The sequence below is a fragment of the Calidris pugnax genome, unplaced genomic scaffold, assembly GCF_001431845.1.
Source record: "Calidris pugnax isolate Ruff unplaced genomic scaffold, ASM143184v1 scaffold67, whole genome shotgun sequence".
Classification (NCBI taxonomy): domain Eukaryota; kingdom Metazoa; phylum Chordata; class Aves; order Charadriiformes; family Scolopacidae; genus Calidris; species Calidris pugnax.
Window position 1 is genome coordinate 78,814 of NW_015090779.1, and position 19,877 is coordinate 98,690.

A 19,877-nucleotide genomic window follows, 5' to 3' on the forward strand; every position below is an offset into this window, starting at 1 on the left:
TAGGTACAAAGGAATAGACATCAAAATGGGTCCCTTTCTGCTGCTAACAGTGGTGTCTGGCACGAGAAGGGAAGGAAGGTCTGCTTTGTGAAATGAATATTCTGACGAATACTTGCTGTCAGTAAGGGAAGGCCAGACATCGGGCAATCTGGAGTTCCAAAGGAAAATTGTATTTACTGGACAACTTCTCTGCCCATTTCCCAAAACAGTCTTATTCTTGTTTTTTTTTTTTAATGCACGTGCCTTATTGTCTCAGTCCCGCTCTTCCTGGCAGCGCTGCAGGAGTGGGGATGTACATTTATTTCCTCTTGTGGCCAGGCTTTGTCTCTCTTCACTCTCCATGTTTCCTCAGCTCAGTCTTGTGCCTTTTGCCCAGCCAGTCCTGCTGCTCCCATCTCCCTTCTCTGCTCCCCAGCTCCTTGTCCCACACCTTCTCTAGTTGTTGACAGTTCTACCCAAAAATCCAGGTAATCATCAGACTGACCTTTTCTGGTTTTGGTCTGTCTCATCTCTCCTTTGGAGCATCTTTTCTGATTCTCCCTAGCAGTGAGATGGCTCCCCATCTGAGTCTTGTTCCAGGCTGCCTAATTCCAGTTTTATTTCAGCTTTTTTTTATTGTCTGTATCCTCCCTTTTAAAAGGATTCAGAGGGGGATGAGGAACGGGGATCAGAGGATCCTACTGTTCTTTCCAGGCATCACCCTGAAACTGCTGCTCTGGGTGGAAGCTGCTCGTTTTTCCAGTTGCTTTGCTTCATTTTTGGGCCTAAAAGCATGTGCTTTCTTTGGAAGGATGGGATGTACCTACTGCAGTCGTACAGGAGGGACTAAGTGTTAAGTCACAACACTTAACAACAGGAATCGTTTTGTGCGTGTCTAAGATTATAGCTATTAATCTAAAATTCAGCTGAGGATGCAAAAATATAAAGAATTGGGGGACAGATTATTAGATTTTTATTTATATTAATTATAATATATTTTATTGAGATTTTTATATCTTATATTAATTTATTTTTAGCAGAGATTCCATCTGTATTATGGGGGGAGATCTTTGAAGATTTCAGCGTATGCTCATATACTTTATTGTAATATTATAATAGCTTAAATACTTATGACTGCATTTCTTTATAAGAAAACTAATTAGTTTTGGTGTATTTCATGGAAATAACAATCTCCTTTTGGGCTTAATGTATTCAGCCTGAGTTAAAAGTCTAATGTAAAACTCCAGTTGGTTGCATTTTTGGCAGTGTTTTTAATAGGAAACTAAACAATGGTTTAATACTTGGAAGCAAAGTGGTTTGTAGCCGTGGGATATAGTGCTTCCATCTCATCTGTAAGAGATGTAACTTCCAGTGGCTGCCAGTTATTTTTATAAAACGTTTTGGGGGATTTTTATTTAAAATCTGCACATTTCCTTGTTTTTAATTCTGAGACAGATGTCAACCACTTCTGTTTTTCTTCATCTAGGCTGAACTGGAAGCATTTGAAAACAGATTAAAAGGGCGAAGGAAGAATAAGAGAAGGAAGGATGAAGTGGAAGTCGAACAATCATTGTGGCAAAAATACAAGAACCTCATCATGCTGCCAGTGTTGGGAGTTGCTGTTGTGGTGGTCGCGTGGCTCATGGTCTACAATGACTGAAAGAACTCAATATTTAATATACCTCAGTCGGGCTGTAGGTAGCTTACTCCTAGAATGTTAGTCTGTGTAACAGAACGTCATAAGCATAGATGGGGTATGGATGGATGTATGCTGTTTGCCTAGAAAAGTGCAGAGGAGGGAAGAAATGTCACCTTTTGTGTTACTACATTCACAGCACAAAACTGGATTCAGACACTGACGGTAATAGCAGATTTTACTCTACACAGAAGTGCTGATGTAATCTGTCTGACTGCGAGCCGTTAGCATCTCTTCTATTAATATATTGTGTTATTTTTCCTTGTCTCCATTTCATAATATTAAAAATAGCTTAGTATAAAATGCTTTATTGAATATTTGTTTCCTGTAAAATCAGTTTAGTGGTTTATAGAAGGTTAGTGTTCTTATGCTAGTCTTTATGTTGTATCATACAATCATTTCTGTGCTTCATGTCAGTCTTAATTACAACTAACGGGGAACTTCAGATCACTGAGGCTTGAATATTCTGGGGCCTCATGTCAGAACTTTGTTCAGAGAAAGGAAATGCGACCTGGCTTTCAAGTCAACTGTATCACAAACAATAAAATGGCCCCTTTACAGACTGTGGGTTTGGGGTTTGGCTGTTGTTTCCCCCTGCCCTCTTTCCTCAAAACCAAACCAGTTGAAAACTTCACGTATCGGACAGTGGCGTACGCTGAGTGTGGATGGGAAGTGGTTCCAGGGCACAGGGCTGGGTTCTCATGGCTGCCAACAGCAGAACAGCAATTTGAAATTGAGCTTGGAGCATCACTTGACTGTTTGTATAGATAAATAGCAGGTTTGGATATTTGCATAGGTGTGCAAAACCATAATTGAACAGCCTAACAATATGTCGTCCTGAAGCCATCTGGATGGTGCTTGCTAATCATGTATAATCTCTCTCTAGCTAATATTTTAAATGCTTAAATATTTTCTTACAGTTTGGAATACCTTGCTTTTGGGGTATCAGTGTTGGTTAATCAAACTGAGAGGTTTATTTACACAGCAACAAGATCATTCGAGAAGCTACACTCCCTCAGCTGAGGGGCTGCAAGTTAAAGTCAGGGGTGGGGGAAGTCAGAAAACAGAATTTTTAAACCTGTGCTGGGAATTTTATGCTGATTTTATACTAAAGTGGGTAACAGAAAAAGAGCTCACAAGATCCTGTGACAGATGAGGTACAAAGCCAAAGGGCATTAGGTTGCCCTTGTCGTTCAAGCATCAAACTCATGGCAAATCCTGCAAAAGCAGTGGGACCGTTCATGTGAATTAACAGAGAGGGCTGCAGTTTGTTTGAAAGCTCATTGGGCTGATTTTGGCCCACTTGTCAAGGGACCCAGTGTTAATTTGAGCTGAGATCCAATTGTAATTATGGTTCAGCAGCAGACAAAACCAGAAAAGCTGCAAAAGGCAGTAGCTTTTAGATTGTGTAGATTGACAAAATGGGGAGATAATAACTTTCTTTTCAATTTTTCACCTAAGTTTCGTGAAAAAGAATAAAGGTAAGGAAAACTTGGCAATATTTAGCATGGATTGGTGCTATTTGATAGTATTTTATGGGTTTTTTAAATTGATTTTTAGAAATGCATACTACTGTTAATGATGTGTCATACATTAGTATGTAAAGTAGAATTAATTGAAATTACACTAGGCCATCATAGTTGCATTTCTGTTGAATTCTCTTATTTTCTAGTATAAGGAATAAACTGTTTTCTCTGTTGTTACTTTAACTCTTTTCTAGAATACTAATGCCTGGAAGATAATTCCATAGAAGTGTTAGTTTCTTTAATTAAGTGAGGTGCTGCTGCTGTGTGACTGCTTCTGCCAGTAACTCCGTCACTAAGAGAAAAGGAAGAGAGATTTTTTGTTCAGCTGAAGTAAAACGTGATACATTGTCCAAAAATACAAAAAAGATACCTTTATAGCTGAAATATGCAGATCAACGTGAATGAGGCCATTCTGGAAACAGCTTTTATCTTACATGACTGTAACTTTTTTTTCTATTTACTGCTGGCATTTTCTTTAAAACAAGTACAATGTAAAGTTTCTCATGGCCTCTACAGCAAACAAAAGAAATCTCTCTCTCCAGAGCTATAAAAATGAACTGCACTTGAGTTATCTGTTTGATGTAGCTCTTATTGCTCTTTTCTCCATATTTTGTGTATTTGTGTGAAATACTGGAGAGGAAAAGACTTCCTTCTCAGTGATCAACTTTATTAGAATAAGAAAGCACACCAATCTTTAATGATTTGTTCCATTCATACAAAAGCGTGTATGAATAGGCATATTCCTGTTCTTAAAGGATTTGTGTCTCTCCTGAACCTCGCATATGTGAGACATACCTATTTTTGAAATTTTATTCAAAATAGTTCTGTGTATCTTATCCAACCCTCTGAGTCATTTGCACTCTTGGTCTGCCTGCTGAACCAGATATTTGTTTCTTGGCATTAAAAAAAAGCGTGTGGGTTCGAGCAATCTGCAGTTTAATAAATCACTGGTTTCTATTTGCTTTTTAAAATTATTTTCACAGTTAATTTTTTTTTTGGGTGGAGCTGCATGTTGCAAGCACGACAACCTTTGAAGTAAAAGCTACATATGGAATCACCTGGTCAGTATACGTGAAAAATTGTAATTCTGGAAAGGAAATACTGAACTGAAGGTAGGGGTTCTCAGCAATTTAAATGTAATGTACTGTTACATAGTGTAATGAGCAAATATTTTTTAACAGTTTACAAAAAAATGCATATAGATAAGTATATGTTAAAAGAAATCATATAATCTGACCTGCTGTTGGGGAAATTATAGAGATGTTGTGAGGATACGTAGCATGCAGAATATTTAGCTATGTATAAAATGAAAAAAAAAATTGGGGAGTTTTTCCTTCTTCTGAATGCATTCTGGTGAGCATTCATCTTTCTGCTGAACTAAGGTGCTTTCAAGTTGTCAGTATACTGTGGATTGGAAACTCCTTGGACAAGTTTGTTCCCTGTAACAATAACAAAGCCATTGTGTATGTTAATTTAATGTAAAAACTGAGTCAGACAATAAACGCATCAAAAACAACTTGAAAAGTGGTTTGTTCTGAAGGATTGTTGTGGCAAAGCAGCAGAGTTCTCCCGGGCAGTGAGGGGAGACACAGCGCAGTGGAAGTTTTAAGCATGTGTTTTTTGTGCTTCATGAGTGTAAACTGTTGTATTCATGTCTGCCCTTAGCATTCAATTAAATCAACCAATTGCTCTAAAGAGTTATAAAATACAGATACCGTCACGGTCTGCATTTACTAGGAAGGGAAATGTAAAAATTAAAGAAAAATCAAATGAAGTCAAAATCAGATAAGCAAGCACGTCTTGTTATCTTTTCTTTCCACTAATGGTTACATGTTAATGAATTATTTGGACTCTGCATTAAAATGTTTATATGCCATGCTACCAGAAAACAAACTTCTGAGATGGGTAGTGTATCAGTATGAGCTCTGGGATATATTAAAGTCAGTCATAAAGCAGGCTAAATGGCAGCTGCGTAGAAATAAGTCTTACTCTGAGGGAACTGGGGCTTAATTCAGCCAAGTATTATTTAATCTCAAGAATTGTTTCTCATACAGTGATTTCTGTGAAATTGCCAACAAAACCAGAACTAGGATTTCTCTGTGCACTGAACACTGGGGCTGAATCTTGTAGCTGTGACACTGCAGTTTGAATGGATCCCCCACTTGAGGATGAGATTAGGAGTCGAGATTGGTTTGGGGTCTGGAATTCACGGTGCTACTGGTGAAGAGAATCATATCACAGAATATCATAGAATGGTTTGGGTTGGAAGGGATCTTAAAGATCATCTAGTTCCAACCCCTAGCCCTGAGAGGGGGTTGGCCATCCAAGGGCAAGCTGGCTTTGCAGTCTGAGCCACGTACTGCCCCTCTTGGGTTACAGTTGTCAGTTGTTGTCAGTTGTTCCTATTGTAATTTTTGACAAGGCTAACATCTCTGTAAAATACTGTAATTAATGAATTACGGTTTGATTCCTCTTCTTATCAGCTTTGCAGCTTGAAATATTTGTTGCTTTACATTCAGCAATTGGAAGGTTTTGCTTAAATGCTCTTGCTTCTGTCTCTTTCCTATCGTTTGTGCAATTGTTTTGAAACAATTGTTTTAAAAACAAAACCACTGCTTTCCTCTAGAGTGGTCTTTGCTTGGTTGGGTAAGAAAATTAGCCTGAGCTAATTGATGTACAGTGGCACTCAGGAAGCACAAAGCAGCACCCAGACAAGCTTGCACACAAACAGCTAGTGACAGGGCCTAAATCTGAAGGTATGGAAATAAGAATAGCTGGAGAAGCAGCTGGAAAAAAGCTGGGAAGATGGACTTGTCTTAGATATATATAAACAAACTCTATATAGGAGGGGTATCATCCTTACTGATAGCCACGAGTGCCAATCAGGGATAGAAGCCACATTCATGTCAAGGGAGTTGTTCACATTTTTAGGGTGTTTCTGACTCGCGTTTTGAACGACAGCGTTTCAGAAGCACTGAAACACACACAGTGAAAAGGGGAAGCCTCTCTGGTGTACATGTCATCTCAGAACCCAGGGACAGCTCTCCATAGCTCCTGGAAGGGTGCTGAACCCCTTATATTCTGGTAGCGCCCGCTTCTACCCCTCAACCATGTGCTTTTTGTGCTGTTGACTTGGTCATTCTTGGATAGAGCTTGCGAGCTCCGTTAAGTGCGCAGACTCGGGCTTCAGTCTGAGCCCGCATCTTTGAATGCGGTTACAGGGAAGAGAGGAAAAAAAAAAATACATCAAAAATACGAGTCTTAAAAGCTGATTTCTCATGGGGGTGGGGCATTTGCGCTGTCACTTGCAGCTGCAGGCGGCACTTGCCTCCTGGCAGGAGAGCTTTGCTTCCAGAGGTTGGTAACAACCAGCGCAGCCCTCCAGCTCTCCGGTCCTTGGGGTGGGGAAGGGCCGGGACAGGTGCAGCGTCCCCGCCACCGCCGCGCTCCGGGGCAGCGCTTCCTCGCGTGGGAAGGACGGGGCGCGACGGGCTTGCGTGTACCCCCCTGCCGGGAAGGAAGGAGCTGGAGAAACCTGTCGTCGGCTCCGAGAGCTTCCTCCCGCCGGAGCCCCATCCCCTCCGCTTCTGCTGTGCCGGCGGCAGCGCCCGGCGCCGCTTCCAGCCTTCTTTTTGGCGAGAGGGAGGATCGGCCGGGGAAAGGCGAGCCGCCGTGCCGCGGGGGGAAAGCGCTGCCGGCCCCGCAGGCGCCGAACTTCCTACCCCCGGGGTGAAACGAAAGCCTTTGCGTGACCGTAACGTAAAATAAAGAGCATCCAGCGGGCAGGCGGGACCTCCGGCGCCACGGAACCGCGGATGGATGGACCCGGGAGCTCAGCCCGGGCTTGCCACCCGCCGCTCTGAACTCCGCGCACCATCCAGCTGGGTCGGTCAGTCGGTGCCCCGCGGTGGCTCCGGATCGCTTCAGGCGCAAAGTGCGTGTCCGGGCGGCCCGCGGCAGAGCCCCAGCGAGCTAAGGTAAGGGTGCGAGGGGCGAGCTCCGCCGGCTTCTGGCCCGCACATCCATCCTCCCCGGGTCAGGCTGTTCTTGCCACCTGAAGCCCTTCGCGGCGTGATGAGCCGTCCTTCATCGGGGGGGTAGAGAGGGGGGCAAAGGCTGTGCCCACCTCATCCGCTCTCAGCGGGGAACGGCTTTAGGGCGAAATTAGCAAGTGGGCTGGCTCTCAGCTTGTCCCCAAGGGGTAGAGCCTTGTGTGCAAAAGGGGTGGGGATGTGGCGGCTTTCTCGCCGAGGTTTATTATTATTGGGTGGAGGAGGGGGGAGGGGGAGTCTGCCGAGCAGACAAAATGCGGAGCCCCCCCCCGCCCCGCAAAGCGTGTGTGTGTGTGCGGGAGGCGGGCGGCTGCGGCTCCTCGGAGACCGAGGTAGAGAAGGGTGTCGGGGGCGGCCGAAGCGGAGAGGGTGCAGCAGCCGGAGCATGCTCTCCATGCAACAGTTCCCTGCCCTGCCTGCGGAGGAGGAGCGCTACCGGCAGGTCCTCTCCGCCAACGGGGTAAGGCGAACCCGAGGGAGCTCCCCTCCGCGGTGGAGCCGCCTGGGGACCACGGGGCCGGGGGCTTGCGAGGCCGGCTGCCTCCGCCGCTCGGCGACCCTCCGGGGAGAAGGGGAGCGCGGTCCCCGGTCCGGTGGGGGGTCCCCGTGCGCTGCCGCCGAGGGGCAGGTCGCTGGGGTAAGCGGAGAAGGGGCGAGCCCCACTATCTGCCCTAGCGAGAGCGGACCCTGGCTCGTAGGCAGGGACGGTGCCGTGACCCGGGGGTCCGGGGGTGAGTGACCGCCCGCACCCAGCTGGCCGTCCCGGGGCGCTCCGGTGGCGCTACTTGCGCGGGGACGGCCGAGTTCGGCGGCGCGGGATGTAGGTGAGTCGCAGTGAACAACCGGCCGGCGGTAGCGTTTCACCGGGAGCTTAGTGGCACCCGCTCCCCTGCCCTTTCGCAAAGTCAGCGGCGAAGATCGTGGGGACCGATGCGCCTGTTCGTCGCTCCGGCGCGGGAAGGAGCGGGGAGGAGTTGCGCCGAGCCCGACGGCAACAGGTCCGGCCGGGGTCTGCGAGAGCAGAGTTGGGGCTTGGCCTCCGGCGGGACGGCCGGGGCGGCTCCACCGGCGGCCGAGGTACTGGGGAGCCGCCGCACCGTTACCTCATCCCCGGCGCGGTAAGCTGCCTCGCCTCGGCTGCAGGCTGGGGTCGGTCGCGGGGCAGCGGTTGCGGTGCGGGGCCGGGAGGGCGGGCTCCTCTCCCCGCCCGCCGGAGCGCTGAGCCTGGCGCTGTAGCACCTGGAGAGGGCGGCGGAGCCTCCCGCGCTGTCACGGCGGTCCCCACGCTGTCACGGGTGTCCCCCACGGCACCGGCACGGCGCGGCAGCAGGTTTCGCAAGTTTTCTTGCAAACACGGCGCTGTACCTCGGGACCGTCGCCGCTCCGCTTGATTTAAAATGCAGAACCCTTGGACGCGTTTCGTGGCAGGCGATTAATTAATTAACCTTTACTTTAAATTATTAGCAGTCTGGCCGAGATGGCGAAACTCTTAAGTGAAATCAAATATCTGGAGCTTTTAATGCATTCGCGGCGTCTCTTGGGAAGGTTTAGCTTTCAGCAGTAAAAATACGGGAATGGATTTTTCCATATGGTCACTTTCACCCTTCCTGTGTTCCTAAAAGGTGGACCAGGCAGCAGGAGTAAATTTTAATTCTGTAATTTTGTTTTTGTAATGGAGTTGGAGATCTCCGTTACAAGCTTCTCAGGTACTGCCACACGGTGTCGGATTAATGTACCACTGAGGTAATCCAAACAACTATAAAGGAGTTACAGACCCACTCTGTTTATGTGTCCCTGTGAAAGCTGGTGACATCTCCTGAGTGTTTTGGACATCGAGGTTCTGTAGGAAGCTGCGGGCTCCTCCAGGGAACAGGGGAATCCCGAACAATGTCCAGTCCTCCCGTAGAAAGGGATTTATGACTTTTCTTCCCTCCTTCACCAGCCACTTATGGGGTACCCCAACAGCCAGGTTTTTCTGCCAGTGGGGAAGCCCAGACCTTCAAACTCGCATATAATGGTCACCCAGCAGGCGTTTTTTAAGCCACCAGTACTCATTTCCCTGAGGAGGCTCTTGGGGTGGTGAGCCAGGCAGCTGTGCTCACTTGCCCAGGTGAGAGAAATCTGCTTGTGCTCTGTTAGTATCTGATAGGACCATCAGAGCAACACATTGTTTTTCCTCAGTCTTTTGGAGCTGGGACTATAAAATACTGAAGAAAGCATTTGCTTCCTCTGCAGAGATCTTTGCTGGCGCTCGACTGTGTGCCTGTGGTAGATAACTTGAGTGTGCAGTGAATGGGAAGTGTAAGATGGTTTGAAATGTGTCATGATTAAAGGTGCTTTATAAAAAGTGCAGTGTGCACACGGCAATTTAATGTATCTGTGTTATTGTTTAGCTGTTAACTATGTATTAGATGATGTCTGCAGATACAAATGAAACTCCAGGACTGTTAACAGTGCCAGTAATTATTTAAAAATGCAGGCTTACTTGAATGTAGGAGGGAGTTTTTTTGGTGGTTTTATTTTTTCCTAAGCTGGTATACATTTTTAGGTCTTAGCACTCGGCTCCCTCGAGGAACACAACTGTCCTGCTGTTATATTAGGTCCATGTATTGCCAGAGACATCCTTTCTTGTCATTATTTGCGTGGCCAAGCGAGGAGCGTGCGCAGAGGCTGAGGTGGAAAAGCACCCAGACAGAAATCCTATTTACCAGGAGGGGAATGGTCCTTCCAGGACAAGGCGGAACAGGCAGGGGAACGTTGGGAATGTTACACCCAGTGAAGAAACCCAGTGGCCTCTGCTCTCACTTCTTTTCAACTGGTCTAACCAACAAATGCCCTCCAAATAAGCCCTTTGTACACCAGCGGGATGACAGTGCTTCCACTGGTGTGGCCGTTTGGGCTGTGTGAGTCTTTGCCACACTAAGACCCAGCAGGTTCAGGCCACCTCAATACAGCAGGCATGATATCAGCACTACAGGCACTTCCTTAAGAGATGGGTCATGGTCCCCACCTGGACCAGGAGGCTGTGGATACCACTTCATCTGCTTTCAGGCTGAGCAGCACACGCTGTGAGGCAGTTACACGCAATGGCACTGTCTTCTGGTGTGGTCAGGCTTTAAAAGATGGCGGTTACTGCTACATCGTGTGGGAAGAGTTGAATCCCGTCAGCATGTCAGGTATCCTCGGCAAGCGCTGTTTACAGGGCCAGATGAATGCCTTGTTTCTGAATGCCAGCCAGGGTTTGGCAGGGGTGGGTGTCAGCCCACTTGCAGCTGGGCAGTTCTAGACTTGCACATGTAGCCTAGGCCCTGCCAACTGTGGCGGCCAGCCACCTCCTGATTTTTAAATGCCTTCAGGATGAAGCAGCTGAGCAGCAGGGCTTGAGGGAGGAAGTCTGATTACAGTTTGAAATACTGATGTTTCTTCCCTGTCCCAGTTTCTTTCCCTACTGAAAAGAAATGGACCTCATAACTGGCAGGCTGGGTAAGTACAGTTCTCCAATGCCAGGGGAGACAGGTGGATGATATCCCTTAGTGAAGTCACAGTAGGACAAGAAAAGCTTAAATCCTCCTTGAAAAGGTCTTCATGCACAGAACAACCTCAGAAGACAGTGGCCAGACAGGCTCCAGCTTGACCACTCTCATTGCCTCTGTATTTTTAATTCTAGTGACCCTTTGCAGTCAATTTTTTTCATGTGAGGAGGTGTGGTTTTTGTCTTGAGCTGTCCTGAGCCTCAGTCTGGGTGCCAGGGTGTAAGAGTCCCCCTCCACTTGCTGGTATCTGTAACTGGAGCAGTTAATAATGTGTGTGAGGCAGGTCCTCGCTTCCTGAAAGGCTGCATGAGGAAAAATGAGGGGGGGAAAAAGAGGGAAGGAAGAGCGCCTGGGCCTTGGCTAGGTGGCTTGCCTCTCTGGCTCAGGTCGAAGCCTCCGTGTCCTCCGGCCGGCCCGGGCTGCCCCCTCTCCCCCGGCGGTGAGCGGCGGCGGGGCGGGCTGGCGTGCCGCGGCGCTGGGGGTTTCCCCGCCACAGCCGCCTGGCCCGGCTGTCCTGAGGGAGGCGGCGGGGGGGGGGAAGGACACTCGTTCATGGGTGCCTCTCCCAGTCCGCAGCCCCGCGACCGAAGAATATGATGCCGGTCGCATCCCTTCCGTCTGTCCTCCGCCCCTCTATAAATAACTCTTGCTGGGCTGACCTGTCAGATTCCCCCGCCGGCAGCGCGGATCCTCTGACCCGGGGCCGCCGGCAGTGGAAAGTCTGAATGCGAAAAATACCGTAGTAAAAATAGAGCAGCCGGGGAGCCCCGGTCCTAGCGCCGGGACCCGGTGGCTGTCGGTGCCCCACCGGCCCTGGCACCGCCGGTTCCCCTCAGGCTAACGGCTCCTTCGGCGCGGGGGGCTCCCTCAGGCTAACGGCTCCCCTCGCGCTGACCGCTGTCCTCGCGCCGATGGCTCCCCTCAGGCTAACGGCTCCCCTCGCGCTGACCGCTGTCCTCGCGCCGATGCCTCCCCTCAGGCTAACGGCTCCTTTGGCGCGAGGAGCTCCCCTCACACTCACGGCTCCCTTGGCGCCGACCACTCCATCTCGCGCCGGTAGCTCCCCTCAGGCTAACGGCTCCAAGGGCTCCCCTCACGCTGAGGAGTCCCCCTCGCCATTCTGGCTCTCCTCACGCTGGCAGCTCCCCGGTGCTGACTGCCCCCTGTCAGGCCGATGGCTCCCCTCACACTAACAGCTCCTTTGGGGCAAAGGGCTCCCCTCATGATAATGGCTCCCCTCACGCTAACGGCTCCTTTGGTACGTCGGGCTCCCCTCATAATAGCTAACAGCTCCCCTCATATTAATGGCCCCCCCTGCCGTGAAGGGCTCTCACCTCCTGCCGCCCAGGCCTGTGCCGCCTCAGCTCTGTGTGGTGTACGGCACTTCCCCCCTGGTCCCCGTATCCAAATCGCTGTGTGCTTTAATACCTTAATGGTGACTGCTTTTCTCCTTTTTTAACTGTCAGATGGAAGCATAATTCATTTCTGCTATTCTGCTGTGGAACAGGTAGTTCCCTTCCAAGTAGTGTTTCTAATTTCAGCCTGTCTCTCTAATCAGCAAACAGGAAAGAAATAGGCATAATGGTTTAATATCCTAAATGTAAAAATAATAATGAGACAACAATCAAGCAGGAGCTTGTAGTTTCAAAAAGAGATTGAAATCTTTCTATCTCTGAAGCCTGAATTAGATTTCATCCTGTGCCTGCCTCACGCAGAAGACTGTTCCCCTGAAGGGATAGATACTTCTCAGCTGTGGCTTCAAGCCACTGTAATTTAAGGTGATGCTTGTAATTATTTATTTATACATATGCTGATATTTCTGATTGTTCTACCTGTGAAATCTGGGTATCTGATCACCATCCCAGGTGTCTCAGACCTGCAGCTTTGCATCCATGTAATAATATAGTATATATCTGTAATTTACAGTTATGTCTGCTCTGGATTTCCGTGGGCCAGTAGTGCGACACGGAGATTTCTTGCATTGCTCTTACTTCCGATGTCAAATCTTTTTCTGGGTGGATTATTTTGCCTATGATAAAGCTGTCCCAGAACCAGTGGGATCTGGAGATTATAGAAGCAGGATATGCTACAGTTGTCAGGCCTTCCCCAACCTCCTGCATTTTTGCATCTTCAGGAAGAAACACAGATGGCTGAGCTCACCTTGCCTTAACAGCCTGTGCGTGTCTGCCATTGAATGGTGTTGAGGGACAGAAATAGCTGAGAGGTTCTTGTTTGAAGGATGCTGGTTCTCTGCATGCCCAGTATTGCCTGAATGGATAATATATCTGAAAGAGTATCAGGAGCTGTAAAGCAGCTTTAAAGCTGCTCAGGCATTTTAAAGATGTAAGTTCAAATGTAAGTTTAAATAATTTGTAGTGTATGTATACAAGGATGGAAAGGAAGTCTGAAAAGATGACTGAATGTGTTTAGACATTATTAACAATTCTCCTTTTCCCTGTAAAGTCAGAGTATATGGAATAGTGTTGATAGTGGTCTGGAAGGGCTAAAAACCCAGATGGCTTCTATTTGCGTTTCCTCATCATAGACAGGATTATTATGTGACTCTTGGAGATTCCCAAAGAAAATGTGAATGGGAGGAAAGCTGGCATCCGTTCTAGGGATGACAATTAAATTGAATAGTCCTAGCCATACAGTAGGATTTTTCTTATTTGACAAAATAATTCACCAGATTGTTATTGTTTCAGTGACTTAGATGGGAGTGTTTATACTACAAATCCTTGTGTGATCCATAAACCTTTGATAATATATGGAAGTCATAGTCAAACACATACACCAATGTGCCTTGTTAATCCACTTAATCTTGAGTTTTCTGAATTAGCTTGTTGTTTCATAACTTTGAGACATTGTGTAAGTCCATTTTCATCTTTGGGAAGAGGACAAATAAATAGCCAGCTATGCTGAACAGATGAAGCTTTTCTTTGACTGTAAACCCGGTGCCTTCCTTTGATTAATATTGCTGCTGCTCTTATCCTTGGTCCAAGGGTTAGTATCTTTTTATTCTCAATTCAGAAAAAAAGTCAGTCGTGTAAAGTTAATATTACACATTCAAATCCAAAATTTTAATTTCTTCTAGGCAGACGTTTATAGTGTATGCATAAACTGTACATTTTAGAGAAAAATGAATAAGAAATGCATGAAGCGATAAGGAGACAAATGCTTCTAAGAAGATTCCTGCCATTTGTTTAGCTTGCATTCCAGTTTAGCATCCCATTCATGTCTTTGAAAGCTTCTGTGTTTAAATAGGTTAAGTAATTGTATAATCAGCAATGTGCATGGCACATATATAATGTACCAGTCACCTTCCAGTTCAGAAGGCTAAGCCTACTGATCAGGCACTAATGGCAAAAAAAAGACATGTCCAATTATGAGGTCTAGGTGCCTTGTGTGGGATGGGGTTTCTAGTGGGATTTCTACACAGGTGGTGATTGATGCACTGAAAGGGAGCCACAGGGCAGGCAGGATTTCCTTTTGACCCTTCTAGTTTTCCAGGATTGAAAGCTGCTTTTAACAGGAGGTTTTCCTCTAACTTTTTTCCTTGACCCCCTCAAAATGTGTGGTGGTTTTTTTTTTTTTCCAAAACCTTTTTACTGTCACAAATTGGGACACTAAGATTTTATTTTCTTTTATTTTTTTTTTATGGTTTCCAATTTTGCTTTCTGGTTCTAATGGCTCTTGTGCAGGCATCTGCTTACTGAATTCCCAGCAAAGCAGGAACCTGAAGTGAGTGCTCTGTTACTCCCCTGCCTGTTGAATTGTGATTCTCAGCAACGTATAGCCAGAGACTTGCCATCACTGCTCTGCTTGCTTAGCAGACCTCAATGCAGTGAACATCTGGGTAGTTGGGAAGGCATTAGAGTGGTCTCTGGGTGTGTTCAGAAAAACAGCATGGCACTGTTGAAACTTTTGGGAGTAATTTTTGCAAGCCCTAGAAGCTTAAAGAAAACTAATAACCCCCAAAGCATAAATTCTGCATTCATTAAAGATTAATTTCCCCCAAACACTTTCCCACTGCCTGCTGAGGTGGGCTGAATGGATGTTCATGTTCTGGTATTGAGAAATATCAGATAATGCTAACCATAGTGTTGTTCTTAAAATTAATGTCTTCCATAGACACTTCAGTTCTTGACAAATCTTTGATACCTTCCATATGTTTACTAAATCTTGCCCAGCCTACGAGACATGGCAACACAGACATCTTTGCCACCAGCTGTTAGTAATAAAAAAGAGAGCGCTTAGAATTGTAGCAAGTTTGCCATCAGCTGAACTATTTCTTAATCTGAATGTTCTCAAAGATTCAACAAAGTTCCATTGTAAATATGGGAAGCGTTCATTGTTGTAGTTGCAAATTTACATCAGCAAAATTATAAATAATCGTAAATATGTATGATACATAAGGAAGTATCTAAACAATTAACATTTATGCCAAAGTGGAATCATTATCCAGCAACATTTCTTTTGAAAAAGGAAGAAATTAAAATATTCTGCTATTGAAAAGGTGATACTACTGTTCTCTAGTAGAGATAAATATACTTTTCCCCCTCTCTTCCAATTCAAATTTTGAAGAGTGATCAGTACTGACAATGGCTAAATGGTGTGCCTAATTATCGTTTTAAATGAGGTGGAGAACATTTATTGGTATCACACCAGATACGTGAAATCCAAGACTGACACAGTTTACTTACTTTAAGTAAAAATTTAAGTTGGGAAGTTTAAAGGAGTTTCAGGTTTCTGCTTCAGCCAGAAGAATCTGGCTGAATGTGGCATCTAGCACCAACCAAATACTTCTTTTGGAAAGATATGCCCAGCTTTATATGACATCTGCCTTACTGGGATACTGTGTATTTCAGATTAGCATGATGACTCCATATGTTTATATTTCAGTGGTTAAAATAGGGGTAAATCAGGGTATTTTATTTCATGGATGCGAAAGGAAATCTGGTCATGAATATGAACTTTGGATGAATTATGTCAGCAATTTGTAATTAGTCTGAGGATATGGAATTTCCTGGCAGAAGTTACAGAATTACAGTGAACTTTAACTATCAGGAAAAGTAGCACATTTCATTGTGCAAGTAACAATTCATGAGATAATAACAAGCTTCTCATGTTTGCTGCCTCCCTGTATGAAAAGAGTTGGGTTTTTTGCTGCCTTGATGAATGAAAAGGGTTTTTTTCCCCTAAATAGCACTATTTCATTTCAGAATAACTATGGCACTTTTGTTCTTAAATCTGTATACACTGGAATTTGAGTATTACTTGCATTTTCAGATAAAAGCTGCTTGGTATCCAATTTCTTGTACTGCCTTAACATTCGTTCTTCAGTTGGTCCATTTCAGTTTGGCTCTCTGAATCCTCTAACGCTGAAAATGAAAGATTATGCAAAACCTTGTTCCCAGTGACTTTTTGCCTGTCCCTGTTTTTAGTGTGTGACTTTGCCTGTACCTTTGGAGGATTTATCTTACACTTTCTGCTTGTAACTATAAAGCATGGTGTTAATATTTTTGGGATGATAAAGTAGTCAAATAGAAGTGCATTGCTGACTCCCAAATTTTCATGTGAACAGGACAACTGAGAAAAATGTAGAACATTTGCAGCTTCCCTTACTCACTTCAAGGTGTTTGAATATTGTGAGTCGGTTGAAAGAGGCTGTAGGAATGAGTGCGTTTAAATTTCTTTATATATGCTGTTGTACGTTTAAGCATTGGTACTTCACGTGTTCAGTTTTTGCTCTCAGTTCTCCCATGAGAACTGGGAACCATCTTCCCTTACACGGAAAGGAAAGCTGCAATGGATGGTATGGTCCTGTGTATCAAATATCTAGATGTTGTGATCTTAAAACCAGCATTATGAGAGTTGATAAAATCACAGGAGCTGAGAATAGAGCCCTGCTTCAACATCAGAAGAGGAACAATATCAAGGGTATGGAAAGAACTGCAGATGGTTTTCATAATCTTTCATAATCTTAATAATAAAATATCATAATTTAAAATTATATTTTTTCTATATGTGAATATTGCTTGGCTGGGTAGCAGATTCCTTAATGGAATTACTGGGACTTCTACAAGGCCACCTGTTTACTGCCCCCTAATGACATTCTTTCTGCATTTCATGGTAGTACTTGCCTTCTTACCACTTCTTTCTGGCATAAACACTACACAGTACTTTGATGTATGACTTGCTCAAGATACTTTGATGCTTCTGATCCAACAATTTTCTTCTACATTTCTTTATAGAGACCCATCATGCACAGAAAATACTGATGGTAGGCTGTTAGCCCTAATGGTATTTCTTTTTTGGGAGAACATCTGTTAGGTTTGTGGTGACAACAGCAGGAGATATTTTTGTCAAGTGCTTATACCATGATTCAGGCTGTTTTATAGACTAGTAGCTTAGACACTTCTTCTGTCTCGGAGGAAAATTGCATGCTACCATAGGCTTTTCACCCATAAATCTTAATGTAATTTGCCATTTCTGTGCTTTAATATGACAAGCATGTTATTGAAATGACACCCATGAGATCAAATTCTCCCCACATCTCGCAGAAGATAAGCTGCGAATTTTGATCCGATGAATTTTTAGTCAGATGGGACAGTATTTTTTTCCATCTTTACTTTTTTTTTTTTTTCTGTCTCTGTGGTTTCAGAAAGTCCACTGATCAGCGGTCTGATGCAGCAGTCCTAGATAAGCCTAGGATTTTTTAAAAAACCTGCACTGAAATTAGCTCAGAGTTATTTCATGGTGTATTTCCTTTATTGCAGTCATTACTGAAAGAATGGCACTCAGGTAAGCGGTGGTTAATGGCATTTCATTAGGGACAAAATTTTTTAGCTGTCAGAAGAAATTATCTGATGTTTTTACGCATCCTGTATTCTGGCTTTATTCTTCTTCAACACAAAACCTTATTGCATTAAAAGCAAATGACTTGCCTTAAAAATCAGCACCAACATTTCCTAACTATGGTGTGCACAGTATTTAATTCAAAAATGTCTTTCTTGAATCAAGTTTTCTGACAGCAGTGGTAGGAAGGGAACTTGCACCAGTATTCCACAAGTACTGAGAATATCTTTTGGTCCAGTGCTGTGCTAAATCTGTCTTATGCCAAAATCTCCAGCATTTAGGGTTGGTTTCTTTCAGTCTGCCTTCAAGGATTCTGCTTCTAAGTCTTCTTACCCTTCCCTTGGAAAGGGAGATAAATGTGTATCTACAAGGTGCCTCAGTCTTACAGACTTAGAGAATGATTCAGAGAAACTACTGGCCACAGGGAGAGTTGACAGAGACTGTTTTCTATCTTGGCCATTAATCTGGAAGCTTGAAGTGAGCCAAGTGAATAAGCATGTAGCACCCCTGTTTCCTTTTACAGGCCCATTTTTTTTCTCTGAAGATTCCATTATTTATGTCTTTGTTCCATTGTTCATTAGAACTGAGAGGACAGAGCACTTCTGAAGTTTATGCAGATACCATTGGCATAGTAGAGCACTTAAAACTGCTGCATCTGTTCTTTGTGTATTGCAATATTTGGTGGCAAGAGGAAGAGAAACAGTATCAGGGAATATATAAAAAGTAGGTATAATGCATTTATGTTTATCTATAAGACATTTTATTAAATGATCATTGATGATAGAAGAACAATTAGCACTATCTCTAAATTGATTTCGTATTCACCACAGAAATTGATTAAAAAAAACCTCATGTAGGTGTTCAAGCGATGGAAAACTGGCAAAATTGGAAAACTGTCAAAATTAAGTTTATGCTTGCTGAGTCATCAGTGATTTTAAATAGGTTTCATGTTTTTCATGAGGTCTTTTCCTGTAGAAGGTAAAAATAGAACATGCTGTTTAGTTGCATATAAATATTTGTACAAAACTAGCAATTCATGTTCTTTAAGAGAAGCATGTCTTTCACAATCCAACATTCTTTTATTGAGTAGTCACTGAAAGCAAATTTGGATACAACAGAGCCTTTAAAAATCTGTGGTAGGAGGTTATCATTGCAAAGACTGGGCCTTATTGTTGCTTTCAGGAGTTGATAAGAAAGAATATGTTTGAGGTTCTCCTTTAGTGTGATTGTTTGTCTGAAGTAGCTATCGTCCCCAGTGCCAATACACTTTAGGAAAAAATTCTCCCAGAAAGAACACAAGCAACTCACTCTTTTCATTGGCGCATATTTAATGTTTCTCAAAGGTTAACTCTGAGGCATCTGTACAACAGTGGTGGTAACTGCTCTCGGTTATACACTTGTGCTTGGGATGATTAAGGTCTCACGGATCTCCGAAATGTTCAATATCACCACCTCCTCACAGGAAGAGTCAAAAAAAAAAAAAAAAAAAAAAAATGATGAATGCTATTCCCGTGTGTTTTCTCAATTATTTGATAATACAATTTTGTTGTTTATCCCCCCCCCCAAGAAAAGACAAAAAAAAAAAAAAAAAAAAAGAAAAAAGGTGATGAATGCTATTCCCGTGTGTTTTCTCAATTATTTGATAATACAATTTTGTTGTTTATAGATAACGTATGTTTTCTATTCCTAAGACAATCTCTTTGTGGGATCATTTACCTTGTATTACGCTGGGTAGAGCTGGGCACTTTTACCTGAGATTTCCAGGAAGTGCATCTTGATTGGTAGTTGTTCCTTCAGATCTTACGTTTGTTTGTCTTGAAGAAACTCAAGAGTCAGCTCCCGAGTGCCTTCATCACTGGGCTGTGTAATGATGGTCCTGCTCCCTATTATGTGGCCCAACTGTGTTTGTTTGTTTTTTTATAGAATATGGTGAATTCAAGGGATAGTGTGCTGATTCAGGAGGAGTCTATGTTCAGATGGTTGTGATACTCTACTGAGTAACAGATCTAATTTTTAACTGCTTCAGGCTGAAGAGGGAATTGAACTCAACAGCCCTGTTTCCTGCAGGGGCACTGTAACCACTGCACTGTTAGAGCAATTTTATGCCATTTCTCTATTATTATTTTTTTTTTTGGCTGCGCTTTCAAAAGTAGCTACAGCAGCTGTGTTTTGGGAGATCTGTATTCATAACAGAGTTGTGTTATTCCTGTTACCTGTGTGCTCAGACCTCCCA

The 19,877-nt window shown here is 44.4% G+C and overlaps 2 protein-coding genes across 3 annotated transcripts in view; both read left to right on the forward strand.

The window, feature by feature from the left end:
• The window catches only part of NFXL1 (nuclear transcription factor, X-box binding-like 1), a 42,887-nt gene extending 38,170 nt beyond the window's left edge, over nucleotides 1-4,717 (forward strand). The window contains exon 22 of the mRNA XM_014954285.1: nucleotides 1,466-4,717. Within this exon, the coding sequence (XP_014809771.1) occupies nucleotides 1,466-1,639 (174 nt within the window). The 3' untranslated portion in view covers nucleotides 1,640-4,717. The remainder of the gene's footprint in view (nucleotides 1-1,465) is intronic.
• Nucleotides 4,718-7,045: 2,328 nt separating this feature from the next.
• CORIN (corin, serine peptidase) overlaps nucleotides 7,046-19,877 on the forward strand; it is a 123,563-nt gene continuing 110,731 nt past the window's right edge. Inside the window, exon 1 of one of the 2 annotated variants that reach the window (XM_014954314.1) lies at nucleotides 7,046-7,178. Coding sequence is in view for 1 of the 2 variants with exons in the window: in XM_014954305.1 (XP_014809791.1) it covers nucleotides 7,639-7,713 (75 nt within the window). In the remaining variant the exon portion in view is untranslated. Of the gene's footprint in view, nucleotides 7,179-7,522; nucleotides 7,714-19,877 lie in introns of those variants that run through there. The other variant, XM_014954305.1, reaches the window with a different exon arrangement.